At 34.9% G+C, this 21,427-nt stretch overlaps 1 protein-coding gene across 11 annotated transcripts in view; it reads right to left on the reverse strand.

Annotated features, from left to right (window-relative positions):
• The window catches only part of RALGAPA1 (Ral GTPase activating protein catalytic subunit alpha 1), a 135,332-nt gene that overhangs the window by 79,863 nt on the left and 34,042 nt on the right, over nt 1-21,427 (reverse strand). For 9 of the 11 annotated variants that reach the window (XM_067296734.1, XM_067296736.1, XM_067296743.1 and 6 more), the window contains 5 exons: nt 19,056-19,217; nt 6,916-8,484; nt 4,834-4,958; nt 2,441-2,657; nt 1,145-1,321 (listed from right to left, as the gene is read on the reverse strand). In XM_067296734.1, the coding sequence (XP_067152835.1) occupies nt 1,145-1,321; nt 2,441-2,657; nt 4,834-4,958; nt 6,916-8,484; nt 19,056-19,217 (2,250 nt within the window). The remainder of the gene's footprint in view (nt 1-1,144; nt 1,322-2,440; nt 2,658-4,833; nt 4,959-6,915; nt 8,485-19,055; nt 19,218-21,427) is intronic. The other 2 variants (XM_067296744.1, XM_067296745.1) reach the window with 1 other exon arrangement.

A 21,427-nucleotide genomic window follows, 5' to 3' on the forward strand; every position in this document is an offset into this window, starting at 1 on the left:
GCTAGGATTTTTAACAAGCACACAGCAAATAGAAAAATGAAGAGAACAAAAGTCAAGCTGAACATTTTTGAACAAGCTGAACAACAATGTCCAAGGAAAGCTAATACCATGCTTCTTTGAGTAGAAAGGAAATTTTAGAAAGGGAAAATAATTGCAGGGAGAGTAGAGATGTCTTTCAACATCTCTGAAAATGCAAAGAGTTTGATTTGTCACAGACAACAGGACATCGTATGTAGATGTAAGCTTTCCCAGATAAATAGGTATTTGTTCCCATGGTTTTAAAAAGTATGGTACTACATAACAATTATGGAACAACGAACATGAAAATGACTATGGATGTCTTTACTTCTGGTTCACAGATCCTTCTTCCAAACAATCTTCAGAGAGGAAGATCCTCTTTTCCAGAAAGGAGCCCATTAAGTTTGGGTTAATTGCCTCACTTGGTGGTTGCTAACCTAATCGTTATTATATCTCTTTCTCAAGAAGCTGTTGCAAAGGAAAATCATGGAGCCTCAAGCTCATGAACTCAGGCTGTGAAACAATGGTTTACTTCTTAAGAAGTTTACTTTTTTCATATCAAAACCAGGGAAAGTACAAGAAAAAGATATTCTTAAGTTACACAAATAGAAACTGATCTTACATGGCACAATTAACATTTTGCATATTAAAAGCTCCCAGTTTCACAACAGACAACACAGAGCTTAAGATGGGTGTATATAAAAGAATCCCATGATGCGCACTGGTTTGAAAGAGCACTGTATATCACAGTCTTTTGAGTAAAAAACCACCAATTGAAAATTAGCTATTTTGGTAACAGCAATAAAAGATCTTAACACTGGTAAAGATCTAGCAAATACTATGTGGTAAGAGCTTTCTCCCTGATAATTGTATAGATTTTCTCATGGCAGGTTTAAAATATATTTAGCACCACGCCAAACATGAAGTGGGTGACTAAAATCAGACAAAAGTTTTCCATTTGGGCTATTTCACACATTAGTTTTCAATTGCAATCAAAAAATAACTGAAATCCAAGTATCATCTTATACAGAACATAGATTCATTGCTAAAGCTGAAACGTGTATCCTCCAGGATGGGTGGAGAATTTCTGTAATAAATACATTTTTTCTTTTTTAAACTATTTTACCAGTAATAGTTGCAGCTTCAGCAGACAATGGTTGCTGATTGAGACTACTTGTTTCAGAATCTATATGGAGTGTAGTTAAACTGGCCACTTCTTGCTCCTCGGCGCTCTGTTGCTGTCCTGAAATTGCATCAACTTCAGTGGAAGCTGGTGTCCCAGCCTCAGTGCCAAAGCTGAAATCTGTATGATGAAAGTGTCATATTAACTGACAACTTAAAAATATCACTAGTACAAAATATGGAAGCCCAGCACCTTCAAAACCCTCCATGTAAACCCCATGTATATATCTTTTATGTTACCAGTACACTGCTGCAAAAATTAAATAAAATGTAAAAGTAGAAAGTAATTTACTATTATGAATATTCTTATTTCCCTCACAAAACTGTAACTGAACTTTTCCAGAAGAAACTCCTATTGCATGTTCTGTATTCTGTTTTGCTGCTAAAGACATACCTAAATGATGAGAACAAAGTAAAATAATGGCAACATATAGTAAGGAATTTCTTGGCAAAATTTATAAACTGAAAGAAACATCTACCTTATTTGTTTAAAACACTTCTAACTACAAATATTACAAATAACTGTTTCTGACAAACGGCTGTTTTAACACTAAGGACAAAATGTCATGCTGAAATGCAGTTTAAATACCATCACTTAGTTATGTAACACCTAACATACCTAAAACTTGTAATTTCTTCAAAAATACTTCTACTGTATAAAACTGTTTCTCTCTTATATAATACATAAAGCCATAATTCTTATCAACCCCTAGATTTGGTCTTATAATGATCCCTTCATACAAACAAGAATGGAAATGGATGAATAAAAAGCATTAAGTCTTTAGAAAATTCATACTAAATTTACAAAGATACTGCACTTAGCATCTTGATTAATCTATAGCTACATAAAGACCACTGTAAAAATATTAGAAGCCCTTCTTCGTATTTTATCTTAAACATTTTCAAAAGAATTAAAACAACTTCCAGAATAAATAATCTTTCTTTTTTATATTTTGTGGATAACAGATACATCCCATGGCAAAGACAGTATTGCTTTCTAACTTCTGTTTACTGTTCAGCAATAGTGTCCCTGTCCTGTTTTACTGTTTGGTATAGTATAAACAGGATAGCCTCAAGAACTCTGCTTGCTCCATTACTAATGATTTCAATGGGAAATCAAAATAATCCTTCTTCATAAAAGACTGCTGGCATGTAACGAAGAAAATGAAAACAAAAATCACCCCAGGAAATTAACATGCAGTCAATTAAAAAAGTTACTACTTTTGGAAAATATACTTGCTTTCAAATTTGCGGCCATCATACTGGAAAGCGCTGAATGAGTCAGAGTGGCTATCGGAGCTGACGAGGTCACTGCTGCCTGCGCTGGCAGGCGAGGTCCATTCGGAAGGAACGCCTGGGTCATCTACGGGACGCATTTGGTTCTGCTTGTTCAGTATGTCAGGAAGGTCTTTTGGAACTTCCAGGCTGCCAGGACTACTTCCTCTCCTTGTCACATTCTACAGATTGAAGAGACATGAAGTATTTTTAAATCTCTGATGGCTTCCTTAAATATAAGGGAAAAACTAATCAACTACATACATAGTCAAGACTTTCCAAAACCCCAAATAGGCAGCAGCAAGTGAAGAACCCATGCAGTCAGAAATTTTTTATTTGCACGACAAATTTTTGGGCATACACCAAAAAAGTCTAGGATTCAGACTAACATGTACCACACGTATTTGGTAAGGCTTGAGAGAGAAAAATAATAAAAAAGTGTATTATCTCCAGGCTATGTCCAAATTAGTAAACAAAACTTATTAATCTTGGTTCCAGACACAAGCAGAAAAAAAATTTCAAGGAATCTGGTAATTTCTGGCTTGTGGGCTACCATGCTATAAGCAAAAATTTAATGTAAAACACAAGGAAATGAATATGTAAGTCCTAATTTTCTCATGATTTAGCTGAAACCTCAGTATTGACACAAAGAACAGAGAACATATAGCAGAAATGAGGCATACAGATTTGTTCCTCCAAAAGCTGTTGGTTACTCAGAGTCTTTCTTTAAGCCACTCTATTAACAGATACAACTGTCAGCTTGAGGGGGAGCAGAGATAAATGTAGAAAAGCGATTTTATGAAACAGCTTAAATTCTCTATGCATTAAAAATTAAGAGACTGAAAGTGACTTCTTTTTGCATTAGGCCCAGCCACTTCTCTGTTCTTTTCCTACTACTATCTTCTCCTAATTAGAGATTTACTCAGTCTGACAGTCATCCTTTTCATGACATAGGGTTTTAGTATTCCTTAGATCTAACAACCTAAAACTAATCTTCATAATTTGGACCTTTGTTATAAGACAGAATATCTGTTTTTGAGTGGTATATTACAACATCAGTGGCAGACAAAGTTTCAAATTCTTTATTCTTGACTTACCTTGGCTGTTTTTTGATACCTAGGGAAAGAATCAATTCTCTTGTCTGAACTAGTAAAAAATCAGTCAATATTCTTGCCCATCGAACACTACTCCCTTTCTCTCTCTTTTTTTCTACAACCAGCTGTGTTGATTTGTTTTATTAATCTGCAAACTAAGTTAATAGTTTTTTATATATTTCCAGCTAGTCTTTTCATCTTGCAACTCAGGACTTACTAACAAGTATATTATGCACCAACAATCAAAACTTAATAAATGTGGGTTCCATACAAAGGAGAGAAAAGCACACACTTGGACAGACTCCATAGGTCTTCTCTGGCCACTTATCAAAGATGATGATAAATAAATACATTTTCAAATCACTTTGAAGAATCTTTTTTTGCTCCTTGTTAGGAACAACTAAACTACTTGTTTTCAACTTTCTATATCAGCATGTCCTAAAATAACAATTTTTTCCTAAAAAAAAAAAAAACCCTATGTAAAAAAATAAAAATTCTAAGCAAAAAAAGAGAACTGGACAACTTTGAAACGATACACTGAAATTGCTACCCATTCTGCTCTTCATTCAAAGATTTTTTTTAATATTTCCCCTTTCATTGTTAGTTAATAAAAAAATTATCTTTTCCAATCAGTTGTCTTGTTCTGTAATGATTCAACAGTACCCTGAAATTCTTGGCTTAAAATTGATTAATATTTCTCATTATGAAAGATACCCCAAACAACAAGACCTTCCTGGAAAAGTCTAGGAAGAGAGGGTAAGAAGCATAAAACTGTTTACACTAAGTTATTCAACTTTTGTAAGTGAAATAAAAAGAAATGAAGGAAAACCATGTGATAGTGTAGCTTTGCAGTCTGTTGCTTAGTTGCAGTCTGTTGATTAAACTTGTAGAGAACAGAATATAATACCACACCAAGGACTGCAATTTTACATATAAACTATGATCCTGAAAATACCTGTTTGGAAATATCTTTATGGGTACAATTAAAGCCATTTAATTCAATGAGACTATCCATCTCACAGTTACTTACATATTGCTTACACATCACAGATTTAATAAAAATGAAAATACAAATAGCATAAAATGGCCCAATTCTATGTCAAAATGACTTAAATTCAAGAACTAATTAAGTGAAATTCTTAACCCTTTCTGATTCATAAAATGCAGAATAAGATATTTCCATGAACTGATTGATGACATCACTGATGAGTACACACACACACGCAAACTTGCATATTAAAACACAAGAAGTTTAAAGGCTTACCAGTGCACTACCACTGCGGAGTCTCTCAGCTATGAATTCATCCATGAGGTCAGGAACATTTGTATTGCTACTGCCAATATCACTATCAATAGGGTGCAGCTTTTGACTCATGTCCTCTCTATTAGCTAAAAGCAAATGAATGACCATATACAGTAAAAAACACATCACATTTTCAAAAAAAAAAGATAAAGAATTAAAAAACTTAATTAATAGAAATAAAAAATTAAAAAAATGCCAAACATGCATTTTAAGAATTTCCTTCTTTTTAAACAGATTCTAATTTAAGAAATTAGTAAAACTTCTTCTTCCCACTAAGCAGGTGTTAGTCAATTTCCAGTATAACCTTAAAGAGCAAGAAAGCTTACAGGTAAGCACTACTTAAAGTTGTTAATGCTTGCTTTAAGGATACAGCATATATTCTTCCTCCATGTCACAAAAAATAAGTAGCAAATCCTAAAAATTTTATGTGATTCCTACAGACACTCCTCCTCCATTGCATTCCTAATGAAGAATAATATAGTGGAAAAAGTACACTAGATTGTAATATATAATAATGACAAATGTCAATGTGGCACTGTATACAGTTAGTATAAATAGTGCAAATAAAATCTCATGTAACAAAATAACATGCTACTACATGGGATGAAAATTCAAACTCTAGATGGTCAATGGTTATGAACAATTAATTAAGTTCTCTCATTTGTCAATTTTGTTTTTGATATGATTATACTGTTCATAGTTAGCTGTGACGGTTACACCTGACTTCATGATCTTAGCCTTTAAATTTTCAATTTATTCCAATTCAGTTTTCTCTGTAAGAATTTTTTCCTCAGTGTCATCTCTCATGAGATCACAGCATAGCTTATTCTACTGTTGAGGCTCTATCAAATGTTAAAGATTTTAAATAAAATTTTAAATTTTATTCTAAAAGAAAATTCTAAATTATTCCGTTCTAGAATCTCTTTTAGAAGTCCAGATTCTGCAGAGAAACAAACTGCTTTGAACAAATCGCTGCTTTAGTAACATGACAATCACACTGCTGCCCAGCTGTCATGGTGCTATGCTTACAAAGACTGCCCTCAGGTGGCATTAACATCTCAATGCAGGATGCGTTACAGAACCTTCAGTTAATCATGCTAGCGTAACAATGTGAAAAAAGAAAACCTACATTACTGCTGAAAGTTAATTCATTGTTCATTTAAGGTTATTTAAGATGTGAACTAAGACAATGGATATTAGAGCCACAGCCTTATTCTTTTTGAACAGTCCACAGAGGTCTCATAGTTGGCAGAAAAAGGACTACTATGAGACCTTCATGAACATCCATGATTCCAAGAAAAAGGAAAGCAATGAAAGATGTTGCCAAGATGTAACTGCATCCATTTGGATGAATGCATACAGAAAGGCCTAAAGCATGTTTTGAAAATGATTCAAGCAAAAATGATGATTAGATTCACAGAGAACTGTTATAATGAAATCATCCATGTAAGAGGAGATTCCTGCTTAAGTGTTTTTTTTTTTTTAATGATCTAAACTGACTTCCAAATTTAAATTTGAGGGACTTTTTTGTTTTGGAGGAGGAAAAGGAGGAGGAGGAGGAAGAAAACACACTAAATGAACCAGAAATATAATTAGTTCAACCTAGCTGGTCGATAGCCAGGTCTTTCTGACAAACAAACTACACTTATAGCAGAACAGTACACTCTGGTAAAATATGCATATTCCAATCATTCAGTAGGCTGCATTTTAAGGCTCTGCATGGCAGATGAAAATTGTGAACTCTCCGGGCTTAATCCCTTGTTAGGTCATTTACTGTCTCTTCCTCTTCCCTAACTTGATGGTCTTCAGCAGCAAAGAGGTTCAACTAAATATCTTTAAAAGGGAAATTAGTAATTTAAAGTATGTAAAAGGAACTTATGCTGGGAGAAGAATCAGCTGGCTATAGGCGCATGCATAACCAAACAGGGAAAGCAGTGATCATCCCAAAGCCTTTTGATTGCTTATCAGAGCTTGCTTCAGTTGCATTAAGCCAAACTGGTGCTGCCTTTCTCCTTTTGCGCTCTGCACACTGTTAGTGCTCACCTGCAGCTTTCCTTCCAAAATAGCCCATTACATGACTGTACAGATCCCTCAGTGGAGCCTCTGCTGGCATTCTGTTCTGCCTCTGTGGGGAAACATTTGCCTTCGGCTTCGAAAGAGCATGTACAACAGTTTTATAAACACCACCCAGGGAGCCCTGCTGTTGTGCTGTCTCCTGACCTGATGACCTAAATGCACTACGACTATGTAACTGATTAACTGCAATACCTTCTTTTTGCAACATGGCTGCTTGAGTTTCTGTAGATTCCTTAATTTGCTTGCTACCAACTGAAGCAGCATTGATCACATCTAGAGGTCTATAAATTCCAGGTCTAACCAGCTCCATGACAGCTGATGAGCTGGTGCTTGTGCTGGTACTGCTGTTGTTGCTACCACTACCACTGCTACTGAAGCCACTGAGTTTACGAAGTCTTGCTTTCCAAGCGGCCTCTTTGTTCTCAAGAGGACTGTAAAATTGAACTGATTCTGTAGATGGTCTAAAAGTAACGTGAACGCTATTTCTCTTCTTAGTTGTTATTTTCATGATTTTGGCCCTATGAGTTACTGTTTCAGATATACTCCTTTTAGGTGGTGAGAGTTTGCTTGTGCCTGTAGTGTGAGCCATTTGAGGGTTAACTTGTGCTTTAGGAAGAACTTTCTTTGCATGCATAACACGTGAGTTGGTTATTTTTTCGTTAAACTGGGTACTTTTATGCTTTTCGGCTAATGCTGCTTCCACAGCTAAATCTACATCAGCTTCAGTGGCTGCTTGCCTGTACAGATATCTCTTCCCTTCTTTGCTATTAGGACTACTTGACCCATGATCAAACAGGCTTTCAGATTGTTTATCAATATTTAATTGTTTGGCTTTATCAAGTGCTTGATTTCTTGTAAAATTGTCTACTTGAGTAGGTGCAATATTACTTATAAAGCCACTTTGGTTTTGCTCTAGGTGCAGCTCTGTGTTATCAGCTCTTTCTGCAACAGTGATGCTATTCACGCATTGACCGGTTTGATCTCTATTTTCTAATCCATCCATCGGTAATCTATCATTCCTATTTACTGATGTATCAACTTCGTGAGCACAAGCCTCATATTTATCTATCTCAAAGTTACCGCAAATTTCTTCTTTTTCTTTAAGATATTCTCTCAGAGAGGAAAGAAGATCATCTTCACCTTCAAGGTCAACATATTGGCTTTGTTCAAAGGCTGTATTTGCAAATTCTACCGGCCCTATTAAATGACAGAGATGGTCATAAATACTATCCCCAACTTCCAAGGAGGACTCTCTGCTATTTGTATCAGTAATGTGGCTTTCAGTGGATCTATGCATTGAAGAGGTCTCAGTGGAACTCTGTAAGCTTGGAGCATGATGGGATGAACTGTCAATGACAGGAACTGCACCTTTGGCTCGTTCAACTGCGAATGGTTCCAGGATGTCAGAGGTGCTGCTACTTCGTGGCAGTGGCTGTTCCTCATTCAATGCACCAAAAACTTCACTTGGAGCATCCTCACTCTGTGAAAAATGTCTGACTCGAGATGGACGTGGAAGAATTTGAGCATCATCAATGTCTGTAGGAGAAAAGTATATGTAATATGCACTAAAATACACATACAGAGATAATATTGCTTTACCACTACATCCTAATTACGTGATTTAAAAAGCCAGAAAAGTCCAGAGCCTTGTTTTCTTAAGTACAACAAAAAATACTTTTTCCAGTACTAGAGTGTTAAAAACACACACACATAATATCCAGTACAGAATGTAATATAAATGAGTTAGACCATCAGAACACAGTTTTAAATGTTAACATGCATGAAAACAGACAGTGAGATCATGGAACATTTGGAAATACAGTTAAAGCTAGGGCTGTGCCAATAAGTTCAATAATTCAACTTCTTGTTCAAGAAATGGTTACCTGGAATACAAATTAGCATAACAGTAGTACTCTTCAGGGAATTTAAATCTTCAGAAATACACAACTTGAAAGAGAATACACAGTTTTTCCAGAAAATGAGAGTTATCTATAGAAGTGGAAAACTACCACTTTTTCATAACTTGTGTGAATGTATATAAATTACAGAAATATCAGGAAGTATAATATCATACAATTATGTATATTATGGCATATACAATATAGCATATACCTGAAGACTTAATTAAAAAAAAATAAATGGCAGGGAAGAGTTGGGCCTATAGTGAAAGGATAACTGTAAGGACAAATAGTCAGGATAATAAAATCAGTCATTATGAAGGATAATTTAATGACATACCTTCTTTTCTTAAAAGGATGGATTTGTGATATGTCTCTAGTCTTCAAAATGCAAAACTGAACACTAAAAAGATGCTTACTTCCCTCTCTTCTTCCAGTATTACTCAAGTAAATGTAACAGTCAAGAATTACGAAATTAAGGACCTGCTACTGAAAAAATCCTGCAGCCACACAACAGTTAACATTAGAGTAAAACCACTTTGATTCATGAAAAGACAAGAACATTTGTTATGACCATTTAAATTAGTGATTCCTTGTCTCTGTTGAGACCACTAATATGTTAGCATCAGCACAAGTCAGAGTTAACTGTAATGAAAGCTGCAGTTCCAATATGGATCACCTAGGAAATGCACAAAAGTATTTTCAGCCCACTTCACATCATCCACCAAAATGAGGATCGATTGCATTCCTCTCCAGACTTCCTGATATGCTACAGGGAACACTACATACCCTCAAATCACTGGTGTGGGCAAGCCTAAGCGTCTCTTACAGACAATTCAACGAATTACAGGAATTCAAGCTACCCCAAGCAGTCTTTTTATGGGATAGGCACTTGAGCATTAAGGTAAAAACATCTTCCTCAATTTTATGTTGGTTTGTTTTTGATAGAACCTGTTATTCCTCATATTTGCTTTTTACTACCTACAACTTAGGCTGTAGATACGCTGTTACATCAGGAATAACAATAACGAACTTAAAGGAACACCATCAAGATTTACTTGCCACAATAAACAAACTTACCTTGTTGGTCTACCTAGAAGGATTTATCTTCAGGACTGCAATTGTGAACTTGTAACCAGCACACTCCAAAATTTATTTTAAGCCCCATCCCCTCCCCCAAATCTGATTTGTTACTGTCAAAATAAAGAAACTATGTTGAATTAATTTAAAATATCTGAAATGAATTACTTCATGGGTATCTATACCTATCACAATAATTTATAACTATGATAATCCGAAGTTGTCTTATAAACCCTGTTTTCAAGTATTCATACCTTTCTGAGAAAGTTAGAGCTGGAGCTGAATTTTCTTTTTCTTCTCCAGCAAAGCATATACTCTGGAGGAAACTGATACATTTGTGTGTAACTAAATATGTATGTCGGATGAAGATGAAAAGTGGTATTTCCATGCTCAATTTTTCAGGGAGTTGTAATTAAAAAATTGAAGTTTGAGACCTGATTTAAAATTTTCTGAACTGCAAAGAAGCTATTAAGAGAGGAAATAGAGGTCTGCATTGGAAAAGAAAGTACACATCCAAGCTCTTTCAGAAAATAAGCATGAATTGACAATTGTCATATGCTGCATAATTTATCATCCCTTTCCTTTCTATTCAGCTTTGATCAGCAGCAGATTTCTCAACAATGTTCCTGTTCAATATATTATTAAGTATATGAATTAACATGCACTGATATGAATGGTGTCTCTGTCCAGTTAGAACTGCTGTTTCCAACTCTATTGATTTAGGCAGATATTAACACAACAGTAACGCTTATATCATACTCTCAAGACTTTCTTTGCAGTCATAAGAAATTGGTCTCTATATAAAAGCAGTAACTGTGGACCATAGGATTCAGCTTAAAATATATGAGATAATATATGCTATATATATGAGATAAATATATATACATATGATACACTGATCTCATCCTGAGCCCTCCATATGCATCTGACGAGCGAGCAAAGAGTTAACAGGACTAAAGCGTGACAGCATCTTTTACATGTTTTATATATTCAATCTTATAGATGACTAAAGCACCAGCCTGAAGACTGCACACTGTGCATACATGCAGTGATTATGATTTTCTAGGATGCAAAAAATTACAGGATGGAGAACTCTAAATATACACACACCAAGCAGCTCCACACATTGAAACAAATTCAGCTAGATTTATTTCAATGTTGATCCAGTATTACTTTTAGCTGCTCAGTGACACGTATGCATGACTAGCACATACAACTATGCAAACATTTTCAAACAAACATATTGTGCTTGCACCATCAGAGATTTCTTTTTTGTAGAACAGAGGAAGAAATTAAAGAAATGAAAAATACATTAAGTTACTGAAATAGCAGCGCTGAAAATACAGACAATGTTTAAAAATCCAAAGGAACAATCTCCTTGGCAATAAGGGCTCTATCTTGCACAGTGGTATATATCAAATGGAGATGCCGTCAATTCCTAAAGAGTTTTCACTATCTACACTGCAATTGTGCCCCAGAAAGCTTTGTATATGACATGGTACATATGCTTAAAAGAAACACTGGCCTAGTTCCTAGTATGTTACAGGGAGGCGGTGTTACAGAGAGGAAGAGATTAAAATTAGTAATTTCTAGCCAATCTCACCTGATCACAACTCTCCTTAACCCAACTTTACCTCCCCTTCTGCTAGCAGGCAAAGAGAACAGTTTCTCAGCATCAGGTGGGAGACAGATATGCTAAAACAGGAACTCATACAGAGGCACATTCTGACAAGAGAGCATGAGGGCAAGTAGAAGATTCCCCTATAACCTCAGGACAGAATTATATTTTATCATGGAAAGTTAGTTCGGCAAGTGGAGAAAAAATAACATTTTTTGTTTCTCAACTTTGTTTTTGATTCATTTACATGAAAATACTCATTCTGAGAGTTTCCAGGATTCATGAATAATTATAGCCACATTGACATTACAGTTCTGATTTATTTGTATTTCAGTTCAAAGATTAGTTCACTGAAGTTTTACATTTATTAGGGAGTAAAGTTGTAAAGGCATAATATATATCTCCCCCTAACGTTAGTTTTTCCTCCAATTCTTTTAGTCCCAATGTATAGGAAACACCTCCCACTTGCAATTCATCAGTCTGCAATTGTGCACTCTGTCCACCCTTTCTCTTCCTTCTCCTTCACCTTTAAGTCTGTTGTCCATTGCTTCCAGGAACCTTACCTACATGTCACCAACAACACTTCTTTCCACAATGAGTCCTGTAGCTACATGGTCTTGTAGCAACAGAAAGTCCCCAACACTACCAGGAATTAAGTGTATTTTACTGGTTATCCTATAAAATTCAATCTTACACATTTACAAGATTGTAATAGGTTAAAAAAATGTTCTTAAACCACAAATTTCTACTTTCACTTTCTGGATCACATTTAAAAAGTTGCAACTATTCTGTACATGGAAATACAGCATAACTTAGATGCGACATGAGGGAGCTACAAACTTAAGAAAAGCATCCTGTAGGTAAAATACAGCCAACTGGATCTCAACTTTGAGCTTTTGCATTTTTGTTCATTTACTGACTGACCTTCAAACAGAAACATTATGACTCCATAAATAACAAACTCTTGTAGGGTATTCTGCCTTTCTCTTGAAAGTTAATAGACTCTACTGTACACGTGGTAAGAAGTTTTGGCACAAATGCTTTCTTTTGGGTAACATGGCAAGGTTGGCTGGTGTTCAATGACTCATTGTTTCAATAAGGAGTTTGTAAAAAGCTAAAAAGGAGCTGAATAGTACTTCAAAGAACTTGAATGAGATTTGGGCATCCTGTTCCTTTAGGATCATTTGAAATATCCTATTCTTCAAGTTGTGTTGGTCCTGAAAGCCATTTTGGATAACAGGGGTATTCATATAATGGCAAAATAAGAGGAAGGGTTGTCACAGCTAGCTAATTATCATCCATAACCTAAAGCATGTTGATGATAAAAACAGTTTGATTACTTCTCAAATTATATGCTGTACATCTGGGCACAGAAGGCTTTCAAAAAAATAATATAATCACTGTAAGGACAAAAGGTAAGGAAAATGACAAAGCTCCATGTTTAAAAACAACAAAAAAAAAGTGAGTAAGAGAGAGAGAGCACAAAAATGCAGAAAATCAAAAGAGCAAAGCACACTCTGATCCAGTGAATAGTTTTTCCTTCACTCCAACTGCCATCCCCCCATAAACATTATAACACTTGCTTTTCTTCATTAGAGCTTTTTAGTCTTCTGGTAATGTTCAAGATTCTTGGGCACATGATGAAGCTGTTTCAAAAAGAGACCATCTGTTTGAGAACAGACCTAGAACAGGCAGGGCTCTAGGACTTCTTCTGTGCTAGAATTGCAAAACTCTGTAAACTTATTTCGCTTTTCAAAATATCACTGGTTGTGCTATTTTTATATTAGATTAATATCAACAGAAAGGATAATAGCAAAAAAGCCATGGGATTTGGGACATATCAGAAGAAAGAAGCAAGTCAGGACTTTTCAGAAACATGGATAATAAGCTTGACACTAAACACAACTTGTGTATAACCATATGCCTTATCTAAGACAGGATAATTAACTATTTGTGATTACATGATATGATAACAGCTCACTGTGAAAGCTAATTCCCTTCTGCAGGCGCTCCAAGATCTTCATTAAGCATTGAGTTTTTAAAACAATAGTAAGCCCAGGTAACGTTTAGTTCCTAATAGGCTGTCTGTGTGTCCAAAAAAAGCTACTGTCAAACTTCCAGCCAACCATCCTGCAGGGCCAAACATCATTTTATGGTAAACTACAACCCTGTGCAAAACATATTACTTAGGAAACCAAACCAAACTATAGCTCTTCAGAATTCAAACCTGTATATAATTTTTTACACATATATATATTAATGCAAAACAGGCATACTGTAAAACATATTATACACTACTACATTGCTTCTTTAAACACTCTTTTTTAATGATAGCTAAATTATATCTTTATCATGGTTGTCCACACAACATCTATGACAATGAATTCAAAAATTTATGTAGAAAGATTTTTTAATGGCAAGTCAAACTAAAATTATTTTCATCTTTTCCTCTCTTACTCATCACAAATAAAAGCTTTAGATTAGCTGTATTATACGGTCGACAGATGCTACACAACCACTTACTAACAAATTGAAAAAGCAAGAGATTTCTCTAATTTTTGCTTTTATGATAGCAAACATTGGCACAGCACTAACTTCTAACAGTTCCAGAATGAATTGCAAATAGAGCATGATATTTTATGTAACTCAAAATGTTCATTCTTAATCTCTTCCCCTCTCCCCCCCCCAAGTATTTTTACTTTGAAGAATTTACTGATTTAGCAGAATTTGAAAGCAGAAGATTTAAAAAAGTGATAAAGGGGGTGCAGAAATTAGCAGAGGTGGCACTACCTGAAAGCTCATCAGAAAGGGGAGTGAGAACAATATCAGGCAAGAAGGGTTTGGAAGTATGGATCAGAACAGGAGCACTTTTAGCACTGCGTATATAGGCCGATGGCAGAGCACATTCACCAATGGATCGGCTTCTCATGGCTTTAAAAAGGAAAAGAAAGAAGTGGGGAAGGAAAAAAGAAGAGTGACTATAATGAAAGGCTTGTGTCACAGAAAAAGCAGCAACAGAGAAAACAAAGATAAAAAGGAAGAAAATTTAAAAATTAAAACATTTCAGCACGGCAGATATTGGCAGAGCTGTAAGAAAGAAAAAAATCAGTGTACACATAAGACATTTTGGGTTTTTAATTTTTATGTAAAGCAGCAACAATGCCTTTATTATGACTATTATAAAGATTTTGCATTAAAAATCAAGAAAGTAATTAACATTCTTTTTTCCATTGCATCAGGGGTTGAAAAATCAAAGTTAAAAACCACTGCACAAGCACTCGGAACTTGAAATTTTGCAACTGAAAACACAACTTACACTATGTTTGTATTTTTCTAGTTTTCTTTGATACTCCTGAACGAGTATTTCTGAATTTTACACATACCCATAACCTTGAATTCAAGATTTTCCAAAAGAGATTGAAAAGCACTGAGAAAATAATGAATTTTGCCTGGAGAAATTTGCAGTACAACATGGTACAGTTTCACATGAAAATGAAGTGACTGAAGTGAAATGGTTTGTCAGCAAAAAGTGTTAAACTGACTGTTTGTTAGCCTTAGGTTCTGGATTTTAATAGATACTGGATAAATCTTGCTAAGCTAGTTCACCTTTTCATACCTCTTGCCAACAGTGCTTCCTACAGAAGGAAAACCTTACATAAGAATTTTGGCATCAGGATCAAGGTTATATTTGCAGCTTTTCCAATAGGTTTAAAGTGAATCCCTGCATATCATTTGTTTTCCTTTGTCAGAGTATCAACAAAAACAGATACTGCATTCCATTTCAAAGAACAGCTAAAGCTCTTCAAAAAGTAAAAAACATGGTTTCAAACACTTTTCTTTTTAAATTGTTGTGAATTTGATAATTATTTTAAAATGGTCACTGATAAACAACTTCTATGGAAATTTCAGCACATTACATAAACATTGTCAGCACTATATTTAATCAGTCTTTGAAATCTGTTGTATATGTATTTTCAATACAACATGAAATATATACTTAGAATCTTAGTGCACCTGATCTGATGGGAATCAGAAGTACATGAATGGAAAGGAGTAAAAGTTGAGCACATCACACTTGTAAACCCAGTAAAAGAACTGTCCCTAACACAGCAACATGCAGAGAACTTGGGGAGCCAACATATGCAGAGCAGAAAACACATTTGACAAATGCAGCACAACTTAAGCAGAGCCTTAACATCAGTTAGAAAAAACAGCTGGGAAAGACAGATGTTTTAAGACTGAAGCTATTCTCTATTAAACTTAGTTCATACGAAAGAAATCAACTTAATTTTGCTGCCAAAACAGCAAGTATGTGCAAGGCTTTAATTTCTCTAAGAGATACAATATTAAAATACAGGATATAATGATAGATAGATGCATTACAGGCATCATTGTGCATCATAAAAATGCAGGCAAGAGAAAAAAATATCAGGCTACATACAAAATAAACCAAGCTTTTGAGACTGGATACTAAGTTGATAACAAGTCTTAAAATGAAGTGTCCCTTGTAATTTGGAATCCTTCCCACCTTATTACATTGATCCTAGCAAGGGAGGTAGAACAACCCATTTACAGTTAGGAAGGTGGAAATTTTAAAGCAATTTTTAAAGGAAAAATTGTAGCTTATTATTATCAAGAGGAAAATTAATTTTGAGTGCTGTGAAAGGAAAATGTGATGTCACATTGAAATAAGCAGTCAGGTAGAGGTAGACTTATTGCCAGAATGCAGAATAGATATTTTGACAGTTCAAAACCTGTGTTGCTTCTCCCTGCTCTGCCAGTACATTCAGTATAGAAAAATAAAAATAAAAACCATAATTTGCCTTGCTTACGGAATGTGTGAAGCTGCAAAGAGGAAGTAGAGGGAACAAAGGCAATAAAAACAGACTGCCACACTTGATGTTGTTTTTTAGTTTGACCTATTTCACCCTGATGTACTGTTTGGGGTTCAGTTATCTTAGAAGAAATCACCTTTCATCTTTCTTGTCTATAGACAAAAGCAGAACTATGAATTAGTAAATTCTGTCTGATATAATATCTTTATAGGACGAGAATCTGCTGCCTAAGCTACATATTCCATTTCTAGCCCAATATAAGATTTTTCAACCCATATGCATACCATATTTAAAGGCCCTTTTCCAAAAATTACTTTACATAAGTTTAGGCTAAAAATGTACACACTGCATATCAGAAAAGCTGTGATTTTTATTTGAGTAAAACACACACACAAACTTGGTGCGCAATAAATGTGTGCTGGCATGAGGATGGCTCAAAAATAGAGGTGCACAGACGTACACAAAATGTGTACAACAAAACACAGATGAAAAAGAAACCCCAGGTTTTTCTTACAATAATATATTCAACATGCATACACTCCATAGTCAGACTTCAGGAGTATATTACTGACAATTAAAGGAAACATACTGCATATCAAATACCACACAACACATCTGAGGTCTGACTCAATTCCAAACTTAGCTTGTGGAGTTAATGTTAAACTGAAGGGGAGGATCCGACCAGCAAAATGTTATATAGAAGATTTTACTTATTGTGACTGTAAACCAGTTTTTGTTATATGACCATGTTTTAACTGGCACAGAATAGGAAGCATGTGACCAGCTCTCTTAGCAGACCTGAGAGACAATAACAAGCAACTGTTTGTAGACAGTTAAGACACGTGTACATACGCTTCATTAACATCTTAAAAACTGAAGGGTTTGGGATTCTGCCTCTGGCAACTTCTTTTGGGCTTTTCACCTTTTAAAATCACTCTATTAATGCTGAGATGCTTGTCCACAGATGGTATTCTAAAATATGTATGGAGTTGAAATTTTAACTGGTTACAGTAATACAAACTTTGCTTATTAATATCAAATAGGTAACGTAATTGGAGGAAAGGAACAAAAACAAGGAAAAGTACAATGAAACTAAAATCAGATTGGTTTGCTGCTAACCAGGTCAACATACAGCTTGACGAGAAGAAATGTCAGTGATTTAAGGCTAAAGTCATATAAATAGCAATAGCAGCAAAACAAAGCCATTCATAAATTGACCAAAGAGCAGTACCTTCTGACAGAGTATCTGAATATACTTTGAGAAGAAGGAATTTTAACGTGACCTTTACCTTGTTAACACAATGAAGATTCAAAACAAAAAGATTGCAACAGTTAGCCACAGACTATCTACAGAGAAGCAGAAACTACATGTAAAATATCTTGTGATCCAGAAGAAAAACTGTTCAGTCAAACTAGAAGCTGTTAGCATAAGATACAGGAAAAGCAGTGTAGCATTTGAATGTATGAAAAAGTCAGACATTTTTGTAGTAGTGGCTTCATTTTCTCATGTGTCTGTACTGCTTCTAGCACAATCAAGTCTCCCACTCCCACAAAAGTCTTTAGATACTACTAGTAAACAAATTTTAAAAAAATGGAACAACAGCATTTTAAAGTATAATCAAACATAAATCTTGGCTAAATAACCTCTGTGACTGAAAAAAATCTAAATTAACTGCAAAGATTTTTGGAAAGGGAAAGAAAATGTTAATTTCTGAAAAGCTAACACTACACACTGAACAGCAAATACGCATTCCTGGTTTCTAAAACTGTGTCAGAATGTACCTGCTTCCAGGAAGCAAAAGTGAAGCAGCAACACACAATGACCGAAGCCAACACTATTACAGAGCTAGTGAAAAAGCAAGAGGTATTCCTTAGAAATTTGGTTGTTTTTTTTTTACATAAGAAAGTAAAATCACTGTAATTTTCCTTTGCTTAATGGATAGCACTGAGACCATCTGAAGAGACAGAGTAAGGAAATTTGCAGTCCAGTTCATGTTAAGATATTCTAAGCAAATGACACGAATGTTAATAAGTCTTCTTTTGAGGAATCCACCTAGAACAGTCTCGCATCACTCATTTCTAACATAGGAAAGAGTATCTGCAAATAATGAAGTTGAGAAATACATCACTTTAGAAATGGAGATCTGCACACATCAGTGCCCATCTTTCATTTAAGCAAGTTTCAGGACATAGTCAAAGACAGCACATTTTATGAATTATGCAGATATACATATTTCTCCCACTTTTCTTCGCATAATTGGAAAATACACTATAAATTTTGCACAAAATGTATGAAAATATGCATTTAAAAAGCTTTCTATTAGCTACCTATCCATACCACTGCTCAGACAAACTATTCCAGCTTTTTTCTCAGTCATACACATACAGCTGCCTTATTTTTCTAACACAGCTCAAGCGTGAGCATGTGATCAAACTCATTAAGAATTATTACAACAATTGCATTACTTTTATTTGTACTAACTCTCAAATTAGTAATCACAAGCTATTCAACTATCCTCAAAGCACATAAGACTGCACAATGTACACCCACATATCTAACTAATTATTGGAGAGAGTAAACTTTTGTGGAAAGCAGTTATCCATGCAGCTCCAAAACCCTTATGAATTCCTTCCCTTTTTCAAATGTCACTTGTATCATCTTTTATGGATACATACCAACTGTTTTCTGCCGTACTATGCTTCTTGCCTTTTCTGTTCCTGGAGAACCAGTGGTTGTAGCACTGCGCTGTCTCATTGGTGCCTGTCCAGGCTGATCACGACTCCAGCCTCTAGAAAAGGACTTATCAACAGACGATTTTTGGAATTCATACCCAACCCCTGCAAAAATAGAATTGAAAAGCTATTTCAAAGGATTAAGTGAATAGATATCACCAAATATTTGTAGTTATACTTTTTCAAATATGTTCTATCCAATTCTAAATCTATTATGTTATCAAAGCAAGCATGATTTTAAAAGCTAAGTAATACATTACTTAAATAATCTCTACAAAACCCACTTAGACAGCATTAACTGAGGGATACTCAAACTTGTTCAGAAGCATTGGTGTTTCTGAACGTTGGTGCTTAACCAATTGTGATTTTTTTTTTCTGACCAATCAAGAGCAAAAGACCAAGAAAACTGGGTTTACAAAAGATGTAGACTGATAAAAATACTGAAAATTTTCATCTCAATCTTTGTTGTTTCTATTAGACAAGACACACAAAATCATATGTTAAAGACCATTAATATTGGAGGGTGTTTTTTTTGCCAAAAATGTTGTGGCACTTCAGGAACATAAAATAAAGATGATAAAACATTTTAACATGAAATGTAAAAGAAAAAAAATGGGATGATGGGCTCAGAGAACAAGGCTTTTTAGAAATTCACAAAAATACTATTATACTAAGATAAAGAAAACAAAAAATTCAGAATTGACATTTATATCAAAGTAATTAAAGCTCACATGAGGAGCTATCAAAACCAACTGCATGTAAAAAAAATCCCAGTGAACTAAAAAATATTTGCAGTATATTTCCTTACCCACTTTGTACTGACTGATATAACCCAAATTTATACTTGATAAAGAATCGCAATGATTAAAAGGGCATCTTCTTGGAAAGTGAGCCCTAAAACAACATGTTCATTATTATCAGCAAATGAGCAGGGCTGAGGAAGTTCGGCATAATCTGTATGTGATTTGTTACTTCCAAAACCCATACTGGTTAACTATGCAACTCACATTTAATAATGGAAGACTTCACTGGAACTCTCTGAATGCTAGTTACTTATATAAACTCCTCTCACATGGCTCTGTATTGGTGATTTTGCTTTCATGAGAATATATAAATTTTTCAAAATGTTTTCTTAAAGCCTATATTCAAATAGGTATACACATTCTTATCCCAGCTTTGACTTTTTTTTTTTTTTTTTAAACACTCAGTCTTTTGGAAGAAAAATGAGAAAACTCTATAGTAGAAAAAAATAAAAAAGAAAAAGCATGCTCTGAAACAACCCCTCTGGGGCAACTAAAGAGAAAAGTATGTTTGGTCAGTCATCACATGGCAGAAGAACAAAATGAAAGGGTGAGTAATGTCTCTGCCCAAGATGAAGAATTTGGAAGCATGTGAAATATGCTTAGCAAAAACAGCTTACAGGAATGTCCCTAGGAGAGGGAAACAAACACCTACATTGATTATTTCTCACTGACAAACCCTAAGGTATTAGTAGGAAGTGCCTTTGCTCAGGTTTGAATGGAGAATCACATCAATCGAAACACAGAGAAATTAAGACGACGACTAAACACTGTATTTTTTTCCATATTTACTACTCATCTGATACATAACCCTGCTTTATAGTGTTAGATCTCAAAGCACTTTTTAAAGGAGAACAGTATCATTAACCATGATTTACAGATGGGGAAACAAAGAAGTGATTGGTCATTGTCCCATGCAGAAAATCAGTCTCTGACCTAGGAACAGAATCCAGGTTTTGTGAAACTCAGTCCAGCACTCTACACAGGAGGACAGACTTCCTGTCCCTTCACAATTCCAGAATTGTAACAATACAAGCAAACAGCACCCCTCTCTGTCCCCACATTATGTCCTATAGAATATTTCCTACACTGTATAGGAATCAGTTTAAAAACTGGTACCATTCATATGCATTATTAAAAATATCCCTTCTCTTAAACAGTCAGACAAATTCACCTTGACAAAATCAGTCTTCAGCAAGGCTTAGCAATGAATTAGTGCTCAAACAAAACTATGCATGCTTGATCTTTCATCAACATTCATGAGATTTCAGGATCAGTATTTCAATTATGTTTACAATACCCACCTGCTATCTAGTTAATTTTTACCAGATATGTAATCTTTGTTACTTTCAGGAAGTTAGGATTGGGACTCAACGATTTAATTGCTTTGTTAAAGGAGAAAGGCATAATCTACTATAGTGTACAATTTTAGTCTTAATTCTACAAATCTTTAAGGATTAAATTCTATATGTGCCTAACTATCTGCAGGACTAAATCTCTATGCCAGGAGTTTCT

This window comes from Apteryx mantelli, chromosome 4 (assembly GCF_036417845.1).
Source record: "Apteryx mantelli isolate bAptMan1 chromosome 4, bAptMan1.hap1, whole genome shotgun sequence".
Classification (NCBI taxonomy): Eukaryota; Metazoa; Chordata; class Aves; order Apterygiformes; family Apterygidae; genus Apteryx; species Apteryx mantelli.